The 26,323-nt window shown below is 42.1% G+C and overlaps 1 protein-coding gene across 2 annotated transcripts in view; it reads left to right on the plus strand.

Annotated features, from left to right (window-relative positions):
- Window positions 1-11,671: 11,671 nt before the first annotated feature.
- LOC147627288 (pyruvate kinase 1, cytosolic-like) overlaps window positions 11,672-26,323 on the plus strand; it is a 33,891-nt gene continuing 19,239 nt past the window's right edge. For both annotated transcript variants that reach the window (XR_015268479.1, XM_086815920.1), the window contains exons 1-4: window positions 11,672-11,892; window positions 12,096-12,242; window positions 12,557-12,653; window positions 13,049-13,146. Coding sequence is in view for 1 of the 2 variants with exons in the window: in XM_086815920.1 (XP_086672046.1) it covers window positions 12,174-12,242; window positions 12,557-12,653; window positions 13,049-13,146 (264 nt within the window). In the remaining variant the exon portion in view is untranslated. The remainder of the gene's footprint in view (window positions 11,893-12,095; window positions 12,243-12,556; window positions 12,654-13,048; window positions 13,147-26,323) is intronic.

The raw sequence follows: 26,323 nt of genomic DNA on the forward strand, positions 1-26,323 counted from the left end.
ATCACCAATTTCTTTTGGACCGAGGAGGTGGAGGACACCGACATAGTGGATCTTGTGGACCCTCCACGAGCTACTCTGGACCTACCCCACCCACCAAGAGGAGTAACCTCGGACCGAGCCTCTGCACTCCAACGTGCCCGACGCCCTCGACCCCACCGGCGGCCCCACGAGGCGGCCCCACGATCACCTCATCAGCTCCAGATCCAGGACATGCTCCACCGCCATCGAGCTACCTTTCCACGTGAAATAGCTGAGGGAGACATCTCGGCCATACTCGTCAACCCCATGCTTGACATTTTGGAGAGTGGTATACCATCTATTCGGAGCTGATGTTGCCCCCATGTTTTTATGTTCTTAGTATTCCATGACAAGTTTCCATGGACAGTTTTGTATCGCCCCAATGAGATAGCTATATTTATGTTTTCATTCTGTTTTATTTTCCATTCCATGATGAGATATGCCACATACATTATTGTACCACTTTGGTCTCATAGGCCCATTGGGTCTTCAGTAGATGCGTAATCTCTCTCTCTATATATATATATATATGTGTGTGTGTGTGTGTGTGTGTGTGTGTGTGTGTGTGTGTGTATTGAGTCACTATGGCATCTCACCATTGTTGAAATAGCAAGTGATGCTGGGTAAATGTTAGGAGCAATGGGGAGTGGTATGTGACTATCAAATGATTGTATGAGTTGCATAATCCATAGAGTGTGGCTTAAAGGTTTAAAGGGATCCCAAATGAAGGACTATATGGAATGGCCAACCTATGTGGAGGCCAAAATTAGGTGCCTAGAAGAAGGTGGGAAAGCAGAGGCCAAGTTGGTGCTCACCTCAAGGGAGATGGTGCTCAAATCTAGGAAAGATTAGGGATAACTTAATCAAGCTTATGAGCCATGATTAATAGCTAATGGAGATTTATTCAACTCTATAAAAAGACACTCTATCTCATGGATCATATGACCTTTTGTTAAATCGCGTCTTGTCATTATGCTCTAAGTTTTATCCTTAGCTTTGTCGTGGTCTTAACCCCTTTCTTATCATTATGCTCTATGTTTTATCATCAACTTTGTCATTCTTTCTTACATTTCTTGTTTGTCAAGATGTTGATGTTAATCCATTTTTACGCACCTTAATCCACCATAATCATGGCTAGATCCATGAGTTTTAAACATGGAATAAGAGCTAGCTATGCATAGGTCTATGGTAGGATCAAGTAGCATAGGTAAGCTCCTTGCAAGCTCAAATAACAATTCATTAGAGGTTGAATAGTTTTTTTTTGCTTAATCTATTTTCCTTATAGTAATGGATAGGTAGTGTCTTTGTTGCTAAAGAGAGTAAATTTTTAAGAACATCTTTAATAAGAACTAGTTGACCATAAGCAGGTCTTCTTGCAACAACAATAGGTAGGTGGAGCTGCTATAGGGTTCATATTTGCTCTTATTTTACTGTTTATATTGCCAAAGTTTTAGGACACTATGCATGTTGGAAATGGACACACATGGTCATCAAAAGTTAGAACTTAGTGCTAGTCAACCACATTTGATCAAGTAGACTATCAAGATGGGAAAGTATCAAAAGCTTTCTCTTAGATGTTACGGTCCATTTAAAATCCTTAAGAAGACAAACTTGAGCTGCCAAAGAGCTCTCGAGTACATCCTGTTTTTCATGTCAATAGACTCCAAAAAACCCTTGTCCATGTACCCCTTTAGATAACCGTTCAATTTTCCTCTCATTCTACTCATGCTCTAGTGCTCATTAGCACCTCTAAGCATGCTAACATCACTATTCCAACACCCCCCTTTGATGTAAGCATGGTCATTACCATACTTTGAGAGATGAAAGTCTCCCCCTTAGTGCCCACTCAGGCCTTTAACAATGTGGTGTCACTTTTGGGTGTAAGATTCTTACAACATGAGATGATTACAAAGATAGAGTCATAAGTCTTGAGCTCATAAGCTTTAAAATAACATGTCTTGGGGTACATCAATTACATCATTGGGTTGAACATTCACATTATTTGTAAACTAATAATTAAATTCATCATGACTAAATTTGTTACATTTCTTACATTGGGGCTTCCCTTGTTTTACAACAAAACTTCTTTATGGCCTTTCATTCCACAAAAGTCATGAGTGCTTCTTGATGGTGCTTGTCCTCATCCTTGTCCTTGTCCTTGTCCTCTTGATGTCGATGCTCTACCTCCTCTTGAATAGAAGGCCCGCTCAATATTTGATGTAGAAGCTTCACCTGCATTTTTTAGTTTGGCTTCTTAGTTAAGAAGAGAAGCCTCTATGTCATGCATTAAGAGGTTATCCATGTTTGATAGATATTCAACAAGGCCACTATACCCTTCAATGTCACAACTGGCTAGGAGAATGGCTTTGGATTCATCTCCTTCAAGATTTTTATCTATGAAAGTAAGCTGCTTAACACTCTTGTACTTATTTATGTGACTCATCATAACATCATTAGATTTAAGCTTGAGATCATATAATTGTATAAGCAACTTAACCTATGAGTGCTTAGATTTAGTGCCAAAAATCATATCTAGTTCATCCCATGCCTCCTCAGCATTAGTAATGTTGAAATTTGTGGTGCCATTGAGATCAAGATATGAATAGAGGACCATGATCAGGAGAATGCAGCCACATCACACTTGGACATTATCCCACATGAGAACATTTGTAAGAGATGTACCCTCCTTATATAAAAAGGGGCATTTTCAAGCAATGAATACAACCTTCTCTCAAGTCTTTCTATAAGTACAAGTTTCCATCTTGTAACCTAATTAAACTTAAGTCAAGCTTGATTAGTCCAATTAGCTCATCATTATGTTTGTAATTAGGCTTCATCCTCCACAAGATTAGATTAGCGTAATTAGTGTGATTAGGGTTAGTTGCCATAGCCATTGATTAGGGTTCTATAAATTTCATCATGGTATCAGAGCCTTTCCTTTCTCCTTGAGATTCTCATTAGTATCTCTCTACCATCATTTACACTAATCATGTTATTAAGGCACTAATTCTAACCTTGTCCTCTCATCTCCTTTGTGGCTCAAACTTGTCAAGCTAGGCAACCCGATTCCTTGGAGGAATCATCATGAATCGACACCTATGGCCTGAAATCCACGCAGAACTGCGAACTGGTCTTTCACGCCATTCTCTCTATAGGCTTGCAATTAGTCAAAACCCTCTTAGGGAAAGCTTAGCCATAGCTTAAGCTACCCATATCTCAAAGGTGAGCTCAAACCATCCACTGTTGAGCTACAGTTTGCAAAAAACAATCGTTAGAAGTCGCTAATTTGCACTGATTTATTAAGTTACCATTGGGGGAGTTGTTGGGCTTGGGAACTTTCACTCAACTAAGGTGCCAAAACCCCCATCAAATTTGCCTTGTACATGCTAAATTTGATCCTCAAAATTAGCTACTATTAATGAAGGATTAAGACCTAATTAGTATGATTAACAGTTCAAAATAAAAATTGATGTTGTAACTTATGAGTGGGGGTAGCATATGACACTTGCAAACACTCACATGCATTTAAATCATATCACTACATGTGTTTGCACTTAAAAGTCCACTGCATTGCCAATTTATAGCAATTAAACATTGTTGAGAATCAAACTCCAGTAAGACATTTACAGTGGCATCAAGCACTATCACAAATGTTGAGGGAAGGATTTCATACCGGGGCCACACAAATGAAATATCTTCTCATGCACAAGAAGCTATGGAAATTAATTAAGAAAAATGCACCTGCTAATCCAATTGAGGATTGGACTGAGAAAGATGAATAAGCACTAACATTAATTAGATTTCACTTAGGTGGTACTAATATTATCATCACATTGATTCCAAAACCACACCAAAACAAGCATGGGATGAGTTAAAGTTAATATTTGGTTCCAAGGCTAAAAAATCCATTTGAAAATAGAATTTTATCATGACCCAATTGGCTGGCATTAATGCAAAGATAGGTGAAAATGATGTAGTTACCATACTTATAAAAAACATGCCAGAGGATATATGGTGTACTAGTGACCACTATAAAGAATTTACTTGAACCAACATTTGAGGGTCGTATTTCATCACTACTTGAAGAAGAGAAGCTGCTAAAGAATGAAACACAAAGTATACCAAGGGAACAAACATTCTACACCAACAAGGGCATAAAAGGATCCTACCACTACGAAAGGAAAAGGCACTTTAAAAGCAAATGCAAGCTCAAACACAAGCCCAAATGTGGACACTGTAACAAGCTCGGAGCACAAGGAAGAAGAATTCAAATTGAAGAACTAGGAGGCCAACTACATGGAGGCTGTATCAAGAAAAGAGAAGATCCCCGGCGAGCATCTCTTCTAAACCAAAGCTACATCGACAAGCCTCACCACCTTAGCCCATGATTGTAAAAGGTCACCGATGAGTAGACCTAGTGCTTTGTATTGTGTGTTTCTTATCACACCTGACCACCTAAGAGTAGCAATTTATGCACCTAGGGGGGGATGACATCTTGTATTACCACACTTGACCACCTTAAGGAGCAAGTTGCACTAAGAGGAAGTGATGGATCTTTTGTAATTCGCATCCAACTACCTTACAACAATAGCATATACATCATGGCACCAAGAGGGGGTATTGAAATTTGTGGTGCCATTGAGGAAAAGGTATAAGTAGAGGACCAAGATCAGGAGAATGCAACCACATCACACTTGGACATTATCCCACTTGAGCACATTTGTAAGAGGTGTACCCTCCTCATATAAAAAGGGCCATTTTTAAGCAATGAATTGTTAACCCATTCCTAGGGTTAACAAGAGCTACCGCCATAACAACAAGGAGTCACGGTAGATACACCAATGGGTCATACATTCAAGATATGAAGCAATGGTGTCCAAAGATACAACTTGGACAGGCGCCCGTAATGGTGTGTTTATGGCGATTTCCACTTCAAGAGTGTGTGGTAGCAAGTTAGGGTGAAGTCCTAAGTAATGTACTTCATGAATATATTATGAGAGTAGTCATTGTAATGGCAAAGGGCCTCTTATGAGCCTAAAGTGCCCGACCGGCCACCACAGTTTAAGTGAGTGTGAACACTTATGGCCATGTATATAAGTGAATATCTCTCATAATACAACATACTCTCCCATTGTGCAATTGAGTCTTGCTCTTGCTAATCTCTCTCCCTAATGCATGCTAGTGAGTATGTGTGAGTGAGTGAAGTGAGGTGAGAAGGAGGAACGAGTACCCGTAGTACAACGCGACGGTGTGACAACGCTCGGCTGGAGGCACAGTGGAATTGCTTCTCAAGGAGTTGTAGAGCTTGGAGACCTCAAGGGTTATTACGAGTTCGGCCATTAGGTAATTTCTTGTTGAATATGTTTCAAGGGGGGTTAGGGTGAGCATAACATTTTTGGCGCTGCTGTCGAGGAGCCATCCCTTGGCTTTTTCCATCGTTTTTCCTCTAATATACGCATTGACGATTATCGTGATTAAAGGTTTCCTATGAAAATTTATGGATTTGATGGTGATTTGTGTGTAATTTGGTGTAGAATAATTCTCTTTTTTCTTTTTGTAAAGAATGCTTTTTGCTTAATTTTTTTATTGTGGTTTTTCATATTCTTAGGGCTTGCACATAGTTTGTATTTGGCTTAGTTTACATCCATTGCATCAAACAATGCAATAGAATGCAATTTTTAGTGAATGTTTGTTCTCTTTAGTGTTAAACATAGAACTAAAATCATTAATTTTAGCTAAGTTGTGTGTTTTTTATTTGAATCATTTGCATTAGAGTGTTAGCAAGTATTAGGAGAAGCTTATTCTTTCAAAAAAAATCTCAAAACTATCAAAAAATCCTTGAATTCGACTAATTTCTCTTAATGGACTGCTTTTTGCCATTAAGAGTAATTAATTCACTTCAAGAGATAAAAAATTTAGAAAATGTGTTATTTGGAGTCTAAATTGATCATGTGAGTAGTCAAAATTAGTATTTTTGAGTGTTTTGAGAGCATCTAGATGCATCAAAACACCTAATTACATTAATTTCTTCATCAAATTGAAGGAATTTGACTCTCTTTGCTTTTGAGTGTTTTGAGAGCATCTAGATGCATCAAAACACCTAATTACATTAATTTCATCAAATTGATGGAATTTGACTCTCTTTGCTTAATTTTGCCTTAAAAGAAGAGACCAAAATTAAGAGTCTAATTAATCTCCTATTTTAGATTAATTTACACATTTATTGATACACCTAGCTTAGCATTCCCTTGCTCTATCCAATGATGTGCTCAATTGTGTGAATTAATTTGGGATTAGTGGATTAGAGGCCTTGATTAGTATAAAAGAGAAAAAGATTAGTGAAAAGATTAATCCTTAATTAGTTCTTAATCACCTTTTTACATAACTCATCAAGTCTATTGAGCATTCAATGAGTAGATGCTCATGAGTTGTCAAATTGTCCATTTTCGGAGTCATTTATGAAGGGTGTAAGAGGTATCATAAAACGGTTAACTTTTTTAATTCCTATTTACCTTTTTGGAAAAATGTCAATATCTCCTTAAATTTAAATTAAAAAATAATCCCCTCCCCCAAACAAGGAAATTCATATTTTCCATTAGACTCCAAAAAAAAAAGTTTGAAAAAAGAATATCTAATTTTTTTAAAAAAATAAGATGCATAGAATTCAAGGAATGATAATTCCAAGATCAATCTTTCTTTTACCTTGCTTCACTTGGTTTAGATGAGGAACATGTTGTAGCATGATCATCTTCTAGCATCTTGTCATCTTAACGTACTGCTTCTTTACAACAGTGATCGAATGTTTCCAGGTTGGATACAATGATCAAGTTGTGTAAGCTATTTTTCTTTAATCCCATCATGAAACATCTCTTCAATTGAAAATCGTTTAATTTTTCCCATGACTTACATCATGAGTCCAAGATGAGCCCTTTATCGGATTCGCAATTTAGGAGATACGAGCCTCCAAACAAGGATATTTTTTTTAAAAATAGTGTGAGGTCTTAAGGCGTGAGACCCTTAATGCGTGAAAGGCTTGGTCGTGAAATGCTTAAAACATTCGATCACTGTTGTAAAGAAGCAGTACGTTAAGATGACAAGATGCTAGAAGATGATCATGCTACAACATGTTCCTCATCTAAACCAAGTGAAGCAAGGTAAAAGAAAGATTGATCTTGGAATTATCATTCCTTGAATTCTATGCATCCTTGCTCAAAAGCTTTTAATCAACATCTCTAAGAGAAGATGGGCTCCTTCAAAACCAACGATCCTTAATGCCTCTACAAGAGAGGAGTGAAATGCCTTGTGTTCAGTGCAATCACTATGACCATGCCAATCTCCATTGTGCATACAAGGCACCTGTTTTTTAATAGTGCATATATTGTAAATCCTTTGATCATGATACTAAAAAGTGTCCCAATTCATCAACAATTGACTCAAAACCTCCGTCTCCCATGCACCAAACACAAACAGTCCAAAGGGTAGAAACTACTTTGGAAGCAGTTAATCAAACACTTCAGTGTTTCTATTGTCGTGGACCTCACAAAGTGGTAAACTGCACAATTTGGAATACTTTCATGCCCATAGTCATTGACACTTTGCAACCCATATATGAGCGATGTGGCATTGATCACATGTTCCAAGATTGCCCAAGACTAGCAGCACAACATCACCACTTGCATCTTTAAGAGCTCAACATGAGTTATACACTGAGACATAAAGTACTCCATAGAACAGAACTATAAGGATTCACAAGTTTCCAAATAGACCTCATTTAGAATTGTCAGGAGACCAAGTGTACTAGTGTACACATTGGCTACTCTTGAAAAAACTGAGAGCCAAAAAGAGGATGAAAGTGAATGGGAATATGAAACAGAAACAAGATTTGAAGCTGACACAAAAACTGAAACATCCATGGTTCCTCTTGAAGATTTTATCATGGTATGGTTAGATTTTCCTACAAGCAATGATGTTAAGTGCAAACATGTGTTGATTAGCTCTCGAGCTAGTCATAACATCATGACAATAGACACTTGGGTGTCATTGCGACAACCTAAACTTATCCCTACAGACAATGGTCTTGCAAGAGGAGCCAATGGACAAAGCATTGAAGTTATAGGTTACTTTAGCTATACTACTCAAACAATTGGTGGAGATGTGGAATTTACATTCCATGTTACCCTAGATTCCCTTGAGTATGATGTCGTCCTTGGTGGAACTTAGATATGTGACTCGTATTCAATAGATGAATCCATGCAAATAGTCACCTTGAACACTTATGAAAGCAATGTATAATTGCTATTAACAGGAGGAAGAGACCTTGGAGGAGCTGGAACTTCCAACATATCTTACTAAAAAGATCCCCAGGATCCTGGTTGAATTGGAATTTTCAAATAAAATCACCACAGCTCAAGTACAACTTTATCCAACATGAGAACATAATCTCATGACCCTTGAGTTATGGGATTTTTTAGGTCAACCAACACTCACGGCACATCTTGAAAGAATTCCCTTTACACAAGACTTGAACATGCCATGTTTGGGGTACTTTAAACGTACAATGTATATTGAAACTAACCCCCTTACTTGCAAGTTTTTTGTGGTTGAGTATGTGTTAGAAGCAAATTTGATCTTGGGGCATAAATGGACTATTGCTGCCGCTTTGCTAGCAACAGAGTCATCATGGTGGTCAACAACAAAATGTTGACAATACCATATTGCAAGGAAGAGGATCCAACTTTAATGGATTCCTATGACGCTGAACGCAAAAGGTTACAAGCCTCTTCCACAAAAGCCCCTCTACACAATGACCTACCATCTGCTTCAACGATCGACTCTGATAAATCATCTACTCCTTCAACCCCATCCTCATCAACGAAGTTCAATGCCAAAACCTCTCAATCAACAGCTATTCTTGAAAAAGTTTCCACAACACAACCATCTATCTCTAACAAGGAACTCAAAGGAAAATCCTCGGAGCCTATGCCTCTTCATCAACAAACCTCACCAAAAGAGACAACCGCATGCTCGAAAGCCTCATCATTGACAACCACTCCACAAGAGACTCTTGCCTCATCATTGTCAAAATTACCCATAAGTCTCAAACCTACAGCCTCAATGCTACCCAATGTGAAGGAGATCCCAAAACCTTCCACTTCCACCAAAAAGAAAACTCCACCAAGACAGCCAAGATCAAGGTATCTTAATGGTATCAAGATGTGGGTGGAGAAGCAGCTACTTGTTACTCGAGGCTACTTACGAAGGTGCCAATCAAATTTGGATGCCTTGACAGTCAAAGCCTCTTCCTCAATGCAGCACTCAAAGGCCAAGGAAAAAGAAAGTACTCCACAACCTTGTCCATAAAAGCCTATGCAAGTTCCTCAAAGAACTCCACCAAGTCAACAAGTGTGGGTACCAAAAGGATTACTGCAAGCACAAGGGTACTACCAAGATAATACCAAAGCTTGGATTCCCAAGCACTTCACAAGAGCCCCCTAAGCTTGCACACAGAAGGAAACCTCAGCACCAAATGCATCAGCCACCAATTTATAATGTTCATCAAAGACGGGTGCCTATGAATGTGCTTCAACAACAAAGATATTATGATGGTAATCCCATCATATGGTTGCCAAAATCAAACAACGTGAAGAAAACCTCACAACCGACTTCAACCCCAACAGCTTCATCTAAAGTTTGACAAGAATGGAGGCCCAAGCAACACCAAGCAAGTCACTCAACCACTCTTGTGCATTCAACAATACAAGAGCTTGTGTGTTCAAGCAACCAACCAACAGTCTTATCTATCGCCTCGACAAAAAAATCTCATGCACCCAGGCATATTCACCTTCTCTTGTGTGTGACAATTGCATTTCCTTCAAGTTCTTTCTCAATTCTAGGAAATACATCTTGAAACGAATCAAGCATCTTCTGTAATTCTTTGCTTTCAAACACACTTAATTCATTTACATCCATGGAAGGGATGAGAAAGGAAGAAAGTGGAATCAATACACAATGAAAAGCGGTATACAAAGAGATGATTGAATTTGTATGCAAGGTCATTTGTCATTTTTTAGGAAACATAATTTAAATTGTTTATTGTAAGCTAATGCATTTTCTCATCGGTCTTCTTTTATGACCTGATGAGTTACTTGGTATTATTATGAAAGCTATTCTAGATGAGTGTTATGGACCTTGTTCAATTTTCAGCAGATGCTGTATCATATAGAAATTGGAGCTACAAATGTTCTTAGGGTTTTATTTTGAAGTCTCTACTTTGGGAGGAAGGAATACCTTTACATAGAGTTGTAGCTGTAAGTATTTTTAGGATTTTTTATTTTCAAGCCTCTACTTTGGGAGAAAGGAATCACAAGGGGCTCCTCTTTTCGGTACTAGAGCTCCTCTATACAACTGAGTGTTGCAATTCAAATGTTGGTATGTGTAGTAAAGGCTGGGGGGGTACTTTATCCAATATGCCTCATGTAGTTACATAAATTGGAAAGTTGGAAGCTATTCTTTACAATATTAGTTATAATATAAAGCTTCCATACAATATTGGTTATAATATAGACCTTCCATCTAGAGATTCGAGAAATTATTGAATGCTATTGCTTTATCTAGTTTGGGTCTGATTGTTGCTATTTATATGTGCTTTACTTGCTTGGTCATGCCCTTGCTTTACACTAGTGCTTCATCTTTGTAAGTGGAGGATGCAATCCTCTTGGAGAGTGTAAATATCTCTCTTTATAATGTTTTTTGGATTGATAGTGACTTTTTCTTTTGTCAACTGGTGTAGCAATTTCTCATTTGGAGAGACAAGTCTTCTATATATCTAATTGTTATTGTATGTAATGTAAGTCTATCATGCATCACCCTACTATTCAATCAATGGGGTATTTTTGGATGGTTGGAACTTTCTTTTTGGTTTGTACTATGCCCTTCTAACTTGTAAGTTACTCAGATATGGGTCCCAAATTTTCTTTCGCATTAACTAATTAGTTTAGAGAAGAGAACCTCAAAGTAGAGCATTTGAAAAGAACCATAGTTGATGCGACGTTTGAAATTACGTGGCATGTGGGAAAAAAAAATCGAATTGTGAAGATTTCTCATGATTCTTCCTGACCGCCTCAAAACGCGAATAGAATCTCTATGGCCTCCAACATGAGAGAGAGAGAGCGAGAGAGAGAGAGAGAGAGAGAGAGAGAGAGAGAGAGAGAGGCTGTGTGAGTTTACGTGAGAGAGAGCAAGACTTTTTTTTTCGTTTTTGTTGATGAACGTCGTCGAGCAATTTTAAAAATGCACGGATTTATAAAATAACAAGAGGGAGGAATAGATGAAAATGGAAATGGTGATGGAGAGCATGGTGTAGCCGCTAGGAGGTGTTGATGTTGGTGATGACGTCAATTTATTTTCCCTTTTTGCGTTTTTGTTGATTGACCTGGGGACATACTAAGGTATAGATTAATTAATCAAATATTCCCAATTAGAAAAATAGACTTGCCATGTACTCCGTAGCGTTTTTTGTCAGGCTTGATTAATTAATCAATACCTATGTAGAGCGAATAATTATTTGCAATTATATGTAATATGAATAATATTCCCACTTAGAAAAATAAACTTGCCACGCGGAATATATATTGCACGCTTTAAGTTCAGACACAACGGACATTGGTTAGCTAGTGTGTTGGTGGGCCGACCAATAAACGGACACAATGACATCATGGTTCTTGTTTTGGCTGCGCACCACACACCCCTCACCATTTCGGAGCACAAAATTAGGGTTTCCAGCTATCCTCATCAGTGCACAGGTAGGGTTTTCTGGCTCCTCTCCGAGCGTCTTTGCTGCGAGCGTGCGAGCCATCTCTCGAGCTGCAAAATCAGGTAAGCACACGTCTCCCCTAAACTATCTGTGTGCTATAATCTTCTTGAACGATACAAGCAGAGGAAACTTTTGTATTTTTTGATAGTCTTGTTTGATTTGGGCTGAAATTTGTCTCAGCCAATACATGAATTTCGTCCTACTGATGTTTGAAGCTTGCCCTATTCGATGTTCCAAATTACCCTAACATGCACTTGCAGTACAGGCTTTCGTTACGCCCTAAAGAGCTCTCTGAATCCATCCAAGTCCGTGTGGAAGATTTTGGTCGCTGAGTTAGGGAAAGATGCAGGCCTCTCATTTGTTGTTGGAGGAGCCCATTCGGTTGGCTTCCATTCTGGAGCCGTCTAAACCTGTAAGCAACTGCTCTCTTATTTTTTGTGTTTTCCTATCCTACGTCAGCATAGCACATGGTGAATTGTGTGTATTTTCCTGCAGTAGCATAGCAGGTGTATGTTCTGTGTGTCTTTTCCTTTGTCAGTGTAGCATTTGGTGCTGTTATCTATGTGGATGGATGCATGGTTTCATGTTTTGTGCATGCTTTCCTGCAGTAGTTTAGCAGCTGTTATGGGTGTGGATGCGTTTTGTTTGTGTTTGCCTTCATCAGCATAGCATATGATGACATTATCTATGCATTTTCCAATCTCATCGAATTTGTTTGTTCCACAGTCGTTTTTTCCTGCCATGACTAAGATCATTGGGACACTTGGGCCAAAATCACGCTCCGTTGAAGTGATTGAGTCGTGCTTAAGGGCTGGAATGTCTGGTAGGTCCTGCATGTTCAATTGTTTCATTGGTACAAGTTACCTTGGATTGTATGTATCGTCAAGTGGTTGTACAGCATCAATTATCATAGATGCTTAGTCTTTTAACTTTTAATTTGATAGCTGTCCTTAGTAGTCCCTTGTATTGTTAATGTTATTCTTTTCAAAAGCGTACTTTTATCACTTTTGGGTTATAAAATAATTTATTACTGTGTGTCCAGTGGCGGGTGTAGACTGGTGTGTTTTGAACCTGGGTCTTCACCATGGGAAACAAAATACAGCAGGCTACACGCCCATGGACCAAAAAAAGCCTAGTTTTGAATTGGAAGATTTCTTGCTAATAAACAATCTTTATGGTAGCATTTTATTAATCTTGGAACTATGTATGACTTTGTAGTGGCTCGCTTTGATTTCTCATGGGGATCAGAAGATTATCATCAGGGTACCTTGGAAAATCTGAAAAAGGCCGTGAAGAACACTAAGAAGCTTTGTGCTGTAAGTCTGGAATCTCCAGAACTACTTTTGAGTCTTTCTATGAATACTTTTTTAAGGGATTTGAGAAATGTGCGCAACAAGGTTATGATGCAGAGTAGGACTCCTCCCCAGGTCTTACAGTAGTTGGTACTCTCAAATTAGTGTTCGATGACGTGATTTATTACTAAGTGGATATAAACTGGAGGTCTCTAAGAGCACTGTAAAAGATTGATTTGTGTTGAACCTTGCCACTGTCAAAATACGCAGCGGAAATGATAACCAAACTTGAGACCACAAGAGCAAGTAGAGTGCAGAAAATAGACAGCACAAGAAAGACAGAGAGATAGGCGTGTAAACTCTTCTCTTTATACAAGATCCTGAGAAAAACTAAATGAGTACAAAGTGGGGATCATGGGGCCTATTTATATGGCCCCATGGATGTAGTCGGCCAGCGCATGAAGTGCCACCAGCCCTCCACGACTGGGCAAAGCCAGTCGGCCAGCAGAAAAACACCACGACCTCCTCTGATCAAGTCGGCCAGTCTCCAGTCGGCCAGTAGAAAAACACCACGACCTCCTCTGATCAAGTCGGCCAGTCTTCAGGAACACATGAGTGCAGTCGGCCAGCATCAGAGGCTCATGCCAGCATGTGGCATCCATCCACACCAAGGAAAAATGGGAAAAAAATACGGGGAGTGAGGAAAAATGATAAAACACCTATACAGGGCGGGCACACTCACAACAGAGGCCTTGGTGTCTGATTAAGACAGGAGATGACTTCTAACACCCCCTCAGAGCTCCTGGCTGTGAAACCAACCACAAGGAGCTAGGGTGCCGCCTGAGCAAATCGTGAGATAGCGACTTCGTGAAGAGGTCCACCGTATTGTCCTCCGTCGAACAGAACTCTAGCAAGATGTCATCAGCAACGATATGTTCACGAACAAAGTGCGTGTGGATGACCATGGGTTCCTTTAGTGGAAGCCCAATCTTGCAATGCAACCTCTGCAACCTCACCACCTCACAAGCAGCATCACAAGCAGCCCAGTACTTTGCAAAAGATGACTGCCTCTTACTGCTCCATAAAACTGCTCCTGGGCCTGAAGTAGATCTCCTCGTGTTGTCCGGATCTCCTACCCAAACTGAGTCACTCCCACCGTGGAGTCGGACTCCATCAATCAATCTCCCTCCTCTACAAGAGTCCACGATCCTTCGCATGCCGCAGAAACCACAGGAAACGCAATCGTGCCTCCCAAAAAGTCATGTGCAACCATGATTTGCCTCACGAGGAAGCTCCCGTCCAATCTGATGTCCATCAACCAGATCAATGAACCATTCTGCTTCTGAGTCAAAGAGGCATCACACTGCTCACAAGGATCAACACCATTTACGGTGCAAAAACAAGTCTTGGAAACCTGCTGAAGACCATGCAAGGCCTTCTGAAACCTGTCAACCACCCCCTCTAAATCCGGAACCACAAAGCCTGGAGTATGCACCTCCTTCTGCAAGTAATCAACTGCCACTTGCCTGGCTTTCCGAAAGGTCCCCGTGGAAAGAACATCCTCATCTAGAGGAGGTTCTTTGTCTCGAATACTACGAGACATGAGAGCATAAGTTACCTGTTCAGTTTCCTCTGACTGACAAACACAAGAACTATCAACATCAGTACTGGAGAGTTCCTGCCAACTGCTGCCATCTACTGGCAAGCTGTCCACCATCTGGTCCCGGAAAGCTTGCACCTGCTGGGTATCCACACTTAAGTGGCCATTACCAGACTGCCACTCATCACAATCCTGAGGACTTGGGAGAGAGAGTGCTGAAAGCTTGTAAACTCCATTCTCCACTCCGCCTTCCCAAACTACCTGGCCTGTTGCTTTGTCCCAGAGAGCAACAAAGTGCTCATCAAACTCCACCCGTACGCCAGTCTTGCAAACCTGATGCACTGACAACAGATGAAAACCAAGTGACGGAACATACAACACCTGGGAGGAATACTTCCCCCCTCTGCCATCGGGAACTATCTCCAACCTGCCCTCACTGTGAACTGGGATAGTGGATGTATCCCCAGTAAGAATGTGACCAGAAAACCTGCAAAGATCTTGTAAACCGGAACGGGAAGGAGTCATGTGCCTGGAAGCACCACTATCTAGAATCCAGTCCCCCCGAGTATCCTTTGCGGAGAATCCTCCAATCTCCTCCCTGCCTGAAGAAAATGAAACATTGGTGTCCATCACCCCCAAGTGCACAGAAGCCGGAGTTTTCATGATTGCTGCTGAGGAATCTTCACCCTTCTCGGTCTTCCGCTTGGGACACTGCCTCCAATAGTGGCCTTTCTCGCCACAATCATTACAGGTCCTCTCTGCCTTTAGTTTCTCGCGGTCAGCGTCGGACTTCTTCTCATAAGACTTCTCCGACGAAGCCTTTCCTTTGCCTGTGTTACGGCCTTTCGACCGTTGGCCAGTTAAGGCCTCCGAACCTCCACCCTGAGGAGGGTTCGTGAATTGTTCCTCCTGGTCCAAGACCATGGGCACAAGCTCCTTCTATGTGATGGTGCTGAGCCTGCCACTGGTAATCAAAGACGAGTAAAATGCTGAGTAATGAGAGGGCAAGTGCGACAACAACGTTATGGCCATGTTCTCTGACGATAACTCCTTCCCAGCTTGAAGAACTTCCTGCTGAAGAGCCTGCAGCTTGTTAATGTGCTCCCACATTGTCGATGACTTTGCAAGGTTCATAACCCGCATCTGCACTTCCAAGGAGATCCTCTTCATGGGCGATACCCTGTTGTAAAGAGAGGCCAAATGCTGCCATATACCTCTGGCCAGCGTCATATGCTTTACATGATTGATTGCCTGCGGGGTGCAGTTGAGAAAGATAAACGAACAGACCCTGGCGTTGACATGATCCCACATCTGTGTTTGAGTCTCCCGGTCCTTGCGGATCGACGGTAACTCCCCTTCCTCTACTTCCGGTCGTGGAACCCCAACAATGACGAAATTAGCGAGGTCGTAAGACTCCAGAACAGATTCCATCATAACCTTCCCAATGCCGTAATTGTTCCCGTCCAACTGACGGTCCACTGGGAACGTGGGGAGAGTCGGGATCTTCACGTGCTTCTCAGCCATCTCTAACAAATTTGCCATCGCGGGGATGTAATTGAAAAAGGGTGGGTCGGTGGGAAAAAAAAACTAAACCTGCAAGTGGCTGTCCAGCATCTTAGCTCGCCTTCCTCTTGCAACTTCTCTTCCCGAACAGTCCAAAACAGTCCACCAATCAGCAACTTAACTATCCCCCTCTTGCTCAGAAAACTCCCAAGATCTATCAAGAGCCTAGGGCTTTGATACCATGTCAAAATACGCAGCGGAAATGATAACCAAACTTGAGACCACAAGAGCAAGTAGAGTGCAGAAAATAGACAGCACAAGAAAGACAGAGAGATAGGTGTGTAAACCCTTCTCTATACACAAGATCCTGAGAAAAACCGAATGAGTACAAAGTGGGGATCATGGGGCCTATTTATATGGCCCCATGGATGCAGTCGGCCAGCGCATGAAGTGCCACCAGCCCTCCACGAAGACTGGGCAAAGCCAGTCGGCCAGCAGAAAAACACCACGACCTCCTCTGATCAAGTTGGCCAGTCTTCAGGAACACATGAGTGCAGTCGGCCAGCATCAGAGGCTCTTGCCAGCATGTGGCATCCACCCACACCAAGGAAAAATGGGGAAAAAATACGGGGAGTGAGGAAAAATGATAAAACACCTATACAGGGTGGGCACACTCATAACAGAGGCCATGGTGTCTGATTAAGACAGGAGATGACTTCTATAGCCACAACCGTTCATTCCTGCGTTCTATGGGAGGTCACTTGCAAGGCTGCTTACCCATCAGCATCCATAACTAAGATGCTGCTATCTTTTTGTCTAGAATCCACTTAACAATGGTTTACCCGCTTATCATACACAAGTAATTGAGTGGTTGGACAGGTTATCTTGTGAATGTTGGATTATATCATCTCTAGAGGGTCTACATCACCTTTTCATGCTTGTACTGGTCATTTTATGAGACCCTACATTGGCATATTTTAGTAGATATTATTCAGCAATTTTCTACCATTTTTAGCATTTTTAAAGCATTTTATGCTACTTGTTTGCTGTCGGCTTGCCACAACTGGCCAAGCTAGCTGACAAGCACCTTGGGGGAGTATATAAGGGCTGACTCCCCTTTCCCCCATTTAATCTCATTCTGGCATTGGCATATCTGCTGGAGGTCATTGGCTGTAGAGACAGTCTCTTATGCTTGTAAGCACCTACAGGCTTTCCTCGTGCTCATTTTCAGCAATAATGAACTGTTCCCAGCCTTCTACAGTTTGTGGTTTGGGCCTACAACCTGTGTTTGCTCTTTCTTTCATGGTATCAAAGAAAAATGCTGACCTATGAGGAGAAGAGAGCTGCGTTTTCTGTTTTGGAGCATAGGCTTCGATAGTTTGCTGCGTTTTTTGGAGATTTCAGCGTAGAAGCAAAGATTGTTGATTTTTTTATGCTGATTGGATTGCTGAAGCCCTCTTCTACGTGCTGAGCTTGGAGAGATCTTTCTTCTTCCTCTCCTTTCAGTTTCCCACCCTCCCTCCCTTTTTTCTTGCTGTGCACAGCCTACGAGGAGGATTTACTGATTTTTTTAGTCCCTTTCTTAAGAGAAGCTTTCTTGTCAGAGGACATGGCTTCACGAGGTTTCTTTACTGTTGCTCCTTCTCCTATTGATACTCCAGCACCATCATAGCCTGGATCCCTTTCTCTCGCTCCACAAGTGGTTCCTATTCCCAATCTTTCCTCTTTGAGTTTCTCTCATCCAGGTCTTGCTCCCACCCCAACCCATATACGATCCTACAATCCTCCCCAAGTCAGTGACTCCATGAAGCTTACAGCAACCAACTATCATACTTGGTCTTTCTACACTCAGTTGTTGCTGGAAGGAGCCGATGTGTGAATGACTATCTCCACACCTCACTTGGTGGACCTTGCTTTGAGAAGCATATTGGATGCTCGGGCTCGTCTTATCATCATCCATTGAATGACTCCATCTATACAAGCACGGTTTGTCTCTACCCCAAGTAATGCTCATCAGACGTGGACAGAGATTCAGAGGAGGTATGCAAGAGTTTTGATAGTGAAGATTGCCAAATTGGAGTCAGATCTGGAGAAGCGTACAATCAATGAGTGAGATAACTTGATTGAGAAGATTGGAGAGTTCAACCGTATCAAGCACAGCGCAGCTTGAGGAGTACAGGAGTAAAGTTGCATACATGGCAGTCACAGATTCGTCCACTTCACAAGATTCACTCCTCGTGATCACAGATTTGACTTCTCCTGAAGATGTTAGTGACACACTTGAAGCGGTGGAATGGGTTGGTGATAGTGGCGCTTTTGCCCACATGACCAATCAGACTCATATCTCGTCTTCATTTCGTATCGGCGACAACTCTTCGCTTCCTGTCACCGGTGTTGGTAATGTTTCTTTGGGTTCCTCTACCATCTTACATGATGTTCTACATGTACCATGGATTCTCAAAAATCTGTTTTCAGTATACAAAGTTTTTCAGAAGGGACTTGGTGTGTATTTTGATGATGAGGTCATCGAAGTAATTGATAGGAAGACTCTCTGGGTTGTTGCCAATGGAGTCCATGATGGGGTCTCTACAAGATCACCAATTTTTCTTCCCGGATCCCTCACATTGATTCCCATATTCATCAGCTTTTCTCCCCCTTGATGACTTTCGGTTTCAGAGGCAGATACTTCTTTGTGGCATTCTCGCTTTGGTCATGTATCCATTGTTGCCTTATAGAAGTTTCATTCTAAGAAGGTCGTCATCGGAATACCTCAGCTAAGGTCTCCCAGATAAGAAAAGGACCACACTCACACCGAAGTCAAAGAGAATGATCTTCACAGGCTACTGTCTGAGATCCAAAGGGTATCGTTTTTGGGATATGGAGGTTGATGACATCATCATTTCCGGTGATGCTCGGTTTGATGAGAGCTTGTTTGGCATTGATTCCTCTCCATCTGATGCATCTTCCAACTTTCTGGATGATCCATTCCCGGCAAATGCTAGTGATCTTATATCTCTTTTACGTCCAGCTCCTCCTTCTCCTCCCCCTGTTGCAACCCTAGTGCCAGCTGCTACTTTACAGCCACCCGTTCCTGTTGCGCAAGCTTCTGCAGCTCCCAGTCCCTCTTTGGGTCGTGCTTTGACTCCGGGATTACCCTTACCAGTGCGTACTTCATCACCACTTCCAGTAGCATCGAATGAGTCCTCTACTGCAGTTGCATCTTCTTCTTCATGCTTTGAGAGGACGGTTGGCCTATCTTGGTGGGTTCGGCAACTCTTTAGAGATTCTGGTCTCACAAATGCATAGCTGCATAACCAGATCTCTACCACCACCCTTGGACCTCGCCATTTATCTCGGGCTTCCACATCTCATCACATCCAGGAGATCAATGAGCCTGAGAGTCCAGAGGAGGCTCTTTCACAGTCGCAGTGGTGGCAAGCCATGGAAGCAGAGATGACCTCTATTGAGAGGAATAACACTTGGTCTTTGGTGTCGCGGCCTTTACATCGTCGTGTTATTGGTGTGAAATGGATTTTCAAAGTCAAGTTTCATGTAGATGGTACTTTGGACAAGTACAAAGCCCGCCTTGTTTCTCGAGGCTATGCTTAGAAGACAGGTGAACAATTTGATGAGACATTTGCTCCTACAGCAAGGTATACCACCATTAGGATTGTTTTGGCTCTAGCTGCACACTTCAGATGGCGTGTGTTCCAGACGGATGTCAAATCTGCTTTTGTGAATGGAGATTTAGAGGAGGAAGTTTATGTTGAGCAGCCTCCTGGTTTTGTGATTCAGGGACAGGACACCCATGTGTATCTTCTGCAGAAGGCTCTTTATGGTCTCAAACAGGTAAGAAGATTGATGCCTTCTTGTTATCTCTTGGCTTTGAGAGGGCATATGCTGACATCAATCTCTATGTGCTTCTTTCTGATGATAGTAACTGGGGAAGTGTCGGCACAGCACAAATGCTCCAGAATCTGCCTAATCAAAATCTGTGAAGCCAACCAAATCAACGCCATTGGAGTACATGATGCCATAATCTGAAGTACCTTGAAGATAACAAAGAACTCTCAAAGTTGCTTGCCAATGAGACCTTCGAGCGGCTGAGGACACTCATAGCATAGGAGATGTCTGGACGGGTGTTCGCAAGGTAAAGCAATGAGCCAACAATCTGCTAGTACTCTGTGGAATCCACCGAGGGTGTATCATCCTCCTTGGATAACTTGGCATTTGGATCCATGGGACAAGAGAGAGGTACAATTTGACAACCCATAAAGTGAGAGCAGCTTCTTCACATACTTCTGCTGAGAAATGAAGATACAATCGTCTTTCTGCCAACCCTCCAGCCCATGAAAATAATGTAGAAGGCCAAGATCAGTCTTCTCAAATGCCTCTGAAAGCTTGGATTGAACCTATGTGACCAACCCAGTATCTGAGCCATAAAGAATGAGGTCATCAACATACAAAACAATGACACAAATATCTCCTTCTCGGATTCTCAGAGTGCCTTTGCTCTAGCACAGAATCCTATGATACGGGGATGATCCGAGCATATTGAAGTGCATTATCATTTTGTACGCGACTCGATCGAGTTGGGACTTCTTCGGTTGGGCTAGTATTCTACCAAGGACAATGTGGCTGATCTCTTCACCAAACAGCTTCCAAGAGCTACTTTGGAGGTGTTACTTTATCGTGTTGGTATTGGACTGTCCCTTTGGCGTCGAAGAGGAGGTGTTGGATTATACAATCTCCAGAGGGTCTACATCACCTTTTCATTTTATGAGACCCTGTAGTGGCATATTTTAGCAAATATTATTCAACATTTTTCTACCATTCTTAGGCATTTTTAAAGCATTTTATGCTACTTGTCTGATGTCGGCCAGCTGGCCGACGAGGCCGACTAGGGAGTATATAAGTGCTGACTCCCCTTTCCCCCATTTCATCTCATTCTTGCATATCTGCTGGAGGTCATTGGCTAGAGAGACAGTCTCTTATGCTTGTAAGCACCTACGGGCTTCCCTTGTGCTCATTTTCAGCAATAGTCAACTGTTCCCAGCCTTCGACAGTTTGTGGTTTGGGCCTACAACCTGTGTTTGCTCTTTCGTTCAGTGAATACAAGAAGTGCTTGTTCACTTAACATTGTGTAACAGTCCCATACAACCTAATATGCTTAACAAGTAGAATTAACTATTCACAATCACTTACTTGACTCAAATATACAAGAATAAGAGATAAATTGTAGTCATGTACATCTTATCTATATGAAATCTGAAAATTAAGTCTTGAATGATATGTGTAAGATAGAAGTGAGAGAAAGAGAGGAATAAGAGATACGCATAGAGGGTTAAAGGTGGAGCAACCCCCCTTGAAAGGAATCATATTGCTGCTCAATCCAAGTACTTTAGGATGAGCTAAGTTACGATCAACTTAAGACGAGAAAAAGAATTCCCACTCTCACATGTTATGCAAGACATGTACAACTATTCATGCTAATAACACACATGCAAAATATGAGATTAAAATATGAAATATATACAATACTCCATTAAACTTGAGGCTCAACCGAGAAGAGGGGAGAGAAAAATGAGCCTTTATTTGATTGCTTAGTGATTCCTTATTTGATTTCTTTCACAATGGAGAGTCATCTTGTGAAAGATGGTGAGAGTTTTGAGAGCTAATTATAAGTTGAAGAAATACTTATGAGATGGTGTGGAGTAGAGTAGAGCTTGCAAGAAAGAGAAGGTAGGGTTGTAATGTAACATGCAATGGAAGTCTGCGTATTGGAGGATCCTGTCACACAAATGCTCACACCGTCTTTTGTATCCTGAGTTTCGCGAGTTTAGCAATCCACTTTAATACTTCAAACTTTAGACATATATGAGAGAGAGAGATGAGAACTGTACACCGTATGGGGTTCCGAATTACCCACTGAAGGGCCCCCTATCCCGTTATCGAGATAGTATTTGCTTTATTATCTTTAAAGAGACTGATGGTGTGACTGATGATAAGCCAAACGCAAGACCTTTGAAGACGAAGTGTTGGGCTGAATTGTGCACTACTGTAGAAGCACCAAAGATGTCCAATCTCGACTCTCGAGCCTATGCGCTCTTCCCAATGGTATGAGGGAGGGATGCAAAGCTAGGGTTGAGAGCAGGGTTGTTTGGGACTATTCTAGATTGTATATGAATGTTGTAAATGAATGAGAATGCTGCGTTTTACCTTCACCAAGAGGCTAGAGCAAAACGATGATATGATGAATGCTGAAAACTGTGTGGATGCAGAGAACGTAAGGTTGAATGCTGAACTGATGCGTTTGACTGATGTAGATGGCAGAATGCTCATGCATTTGAGGTGCCTAGGGCTGTAGGAGACAAACGCTGAAGAGAGAGGACTGAAATTGCAATTGCTTATGCTCTTGAGGCTGAGGATGACAAGCGCTTCTCTCTCTTGCTGAATATGATGAATGATTATGCAAAGCCTCTATTTATATGGACAAGATGTGCCAGTCGGCTGGCTACAGTGTTGGCCGACTGCACATGTCCAAATAAAATGTCTAAATGATGTATAAAATGATGGGAAAAATACCAAAAAAATCCTAGATATATCCTAGATGCTATCTGAGGTTCCTGCAATGGTCTAGATGCTATGCATGAATGATGTGCAATATGCAGGATGCTTTCTGATGCAAACCCTAAGGTTTCTACTGACTGTATATGCATGAATGCGTCTCTTTAAGTGGGTTAAGGGACTTAGACTGACTGACTATGGCTGAGAATGACCTACGTGGCTCGTGCCTGACTTATCCTGGATTGAGGATATACAATGGGGTCACGGCGTACGCCAAATATCATCTTGAATGGAACTAATACTATACAAATGTTGCACCGATGATGATGAGTTAGTTTGTCACCATGCACTACAGTGCAGAGTGCATGTGACATGTGTCGCCAATTGGCTGACCATTTGGTCCATCTCCAGTTTTTGCGTCTCATTCACTTGAGGCCAGGCCGGTGTCTCATGTGAAGAGGTCAGTATTTTGCTGACATGGACGGGAGCCAGACTGGTGCCACCCATGTGTTAGCAGGATGGTGTCGTATGGACGGGAGCCAGACTGGTGCCACCCGTGTATGACCTGGACTGTGTTTGACCCATGGGATTGTCACGCCATGGAAGAGCCAGTATTCGTGCCGTGTTTTGCCTATGGGACTGTCACTCCATAGGGAGGCTCGTGCCTGAAACTGTCTTACCTATGGGGTCACTCCATAGGAAGACCAGGTTTTTATGTTTTACGTTGTGCCATTTTTGTGTTGACAGATATTTTGTACTTGTTCCATGAACGGGAGATATGTCCATGATACTATTTGCACATGCACTCATGTTTTGCATGTTTGAAACTGTTTTCGCATGACTTGTATTTTTGTGTTTGCCTGCTTGACGTGTCACTGAACGGGGACGCCTGCCAGTGAGTCGTGAAGTCTGCTCTGTCTTCTGACAAGTTTTGGTGCATGTGAATAGGTGATAAGTGTACTGCCCATGTTGGTTTAACATTTTATATTTCTAACCCTTTTGTTTATAAGGTTTTATGTTCACACTCACTTAAAAGTGGGCACCCCCTTTGGGCACCCACTTAGGGGCCAAGGTGGGGAGCCCCACTTAAGTGTGTGTGTGGGGGTGGGTGCATGGTCACCTACCCACGCTGGTCACCCACATGCAAGCGTGGAAATCACTATTTGTTTACTCCAATACTCATAAAAAAAGGCGACCACCTTTCGTAGGACTCAACCGGCGACCATCTCTTACGCCTCTGCTCCCAGGCGGCTGAGCTGGTTGCGCATGCTCTTCCAAGAGGCTGTGCGCTCCACCTGCAACGACTGCTGCGCATGTTGCCTCTCCCATACAGGTTGCGCATGTTGCCATCTCCTACTGTACGGCTGCTTCTCTCTCCCTTACCAGGTGGCTGTGGTTCCATCAGTAGGCGGTTGCACAACTGCAGGCTACGTTGCTCTTTTTCGCTTGCAGGCAGTCGTGGGCCCCCTCTAGCGAGTTGCGCCTGTTTCTCCAGCAAGCTACCCACTACAGGCAGCTGCGCAGGCTGCAGCCAAGTGGTTGTGCACAGCAGCCAGGTGCCTCCCCTATACATCAGGCGGCTACTTTTCTCTCTCAAGCGGCTGCCTGTCTTCAGTTGGCAACTGCGCAAGCCTCTCCTTCCGTTTGTGTTCTTCACGAGGCAGCTGCATCACTAGGCGGCTGTAGCAAGACAAACTCCTCCACAAGAAGGCAGGCTGTGTCCTGCACAACAGGTGGTTGCACTTGTTTTCCATAGGCGGTGTCCATAAATGCAAAACTTTGGACGAGGCCATTCATTTCACTCGTATCTATGATGATACAATGGTCTGTTCCAAGTCTAAACCCGTTACCGAGCAGGGGAACAAGTACAAAAGGAAGTTCTCTGCACCGATGACTAGCACGACAGAACGAAAGTCTTCGGACCAACCTTCGAAGAATTCAACTTCGATCCCAGCAAAGAAGAAACGTCTCCTCAAGGCTTTGAAGCTCAAGAAGGAGGGATGTTGCTTCATCTGCAAAGAAAAAGGACATATGCGTAACGAGTGCCCGAAGCAAAAGGGTGCAAAGACTTACTGTACTTTCTTGCCCTCGTACATGTTCTGATTGTCTGTTCAACTCTAAAGTTTTTGGCTTGCATGATCTTCTCCGAGTTTATGGAGAAGTGAATGGCCATAGAATCCACATTCTTCTAGACCCTGGTAGCTCACACAATTTTATTAATTACAAACTTCTGCAGAAATTGAGTCTTGATACATTACCCAACGATTATACCTATGAGGTACGCCTACCTGTGGGTCGGCAAGTATGGGATCGAAAGATGGAGACGCTACCGATCCGGATTCAGGACTACAAAGATACTCTGGAATGCTATATTATGTACCTAGATCATACTTATTATTAGGGATTGAGTGGTTTAAGACTCTTCAAGTCCAGATAGATTGGTCTAGTCATATTTTTTCTTTTGAACATAGGAGCACCCAGTATAGTATCTTAGGTGATTGTATACATCCCTCTCAGAGACCTCTTGTAAATATAGTTGATTTTGGTAATATTATGGATTCTTCTTTGTATACTGCTTTCCATTGTGTATTGATTTCACTTTCTTCATTTCTCATACCTTCTATGGATGTCAATTAAGTGTATTTGAAAGCAAAGAATTAAGGAAGATACTTGATTCGTTTCAAGATGTATTTCCTAAGGAACTGCCATCGAGCTTACCACCTGAAAGGGCAGTAGATCATCGTATTGACCTGATTCGTGGTGCTCACCGTGTTAGTATTCCACCTTACAGGATGAGCAAAGCTAAGGAAGATGAGTTGGCCAAACAACTCGAAGATTATTTGAGGATGGGTGAAATTCGTCTAAGTAAATCACCTGGGAGTGCACTTGTGTTGCTTAGGAGAAAGAAGGATAACACTTGGAGAATGTGTATAGATTACAAGAAATTGAACAAGGTGACAATTAAGAATCGTTATCCTCTCCCTAGATCAGATGGCCTGATTGATCGGTTAGCCGGAGCGAAGAGAGAAGAGAAAGCTCGATGGGCTGAATTAATGGAAGATTTTGAGATTCGTTATAGAAAAGGGTCCATGAATAGTGTCGCAGATGCGCTTAGTCGAATTAGAGAGGTGAATACTTTGTCGTTCACCGAGATTTCTACTGACTTATTTCAGTCATTGAGAGGGCTTTGCAAGATTGATAGTTATTTTGGTCCATTTTGGCAGAAGATCCAGGACGGGAGCTCATTGATTGACCAAGACTCAATGACTGAGCAGCCTACCATTCAGGCTGTAGGAGGTCAGTGGATGATTCGGAATGGTTTACTATTCCGTAATGACAAAATTTGTGTGTCACAGATCTTGGATATTAGGTCGAAGATTCTTAAGGAGTGTCACGACGCCCCTTCTGCTGGACACCGTGGGGTATACAGGACATTATCGTCAGTGGATGATTCGGAATGGTTTACTATTCCGTAATGACAAAATTTGTGTACCACAGATCCCGAACATTAGGTCCAAGATTCTTAAGGAG

Source organism: Cibotium barometz, chromosome 21 (genome assembly GCF_041138505.1).
Source record: "Cibotium barometz isolate CiBa-2024 chromosome 21, ASM4113850v1, whole genome shotgun sequence".
Classification (NCBI taxonomy): Eukaryota; Viridiplantae; Streptophyta; class Polypodiopsida; order Cyatheales; family Cibotiaceae; genus Cibotium; species Cibotium barometz.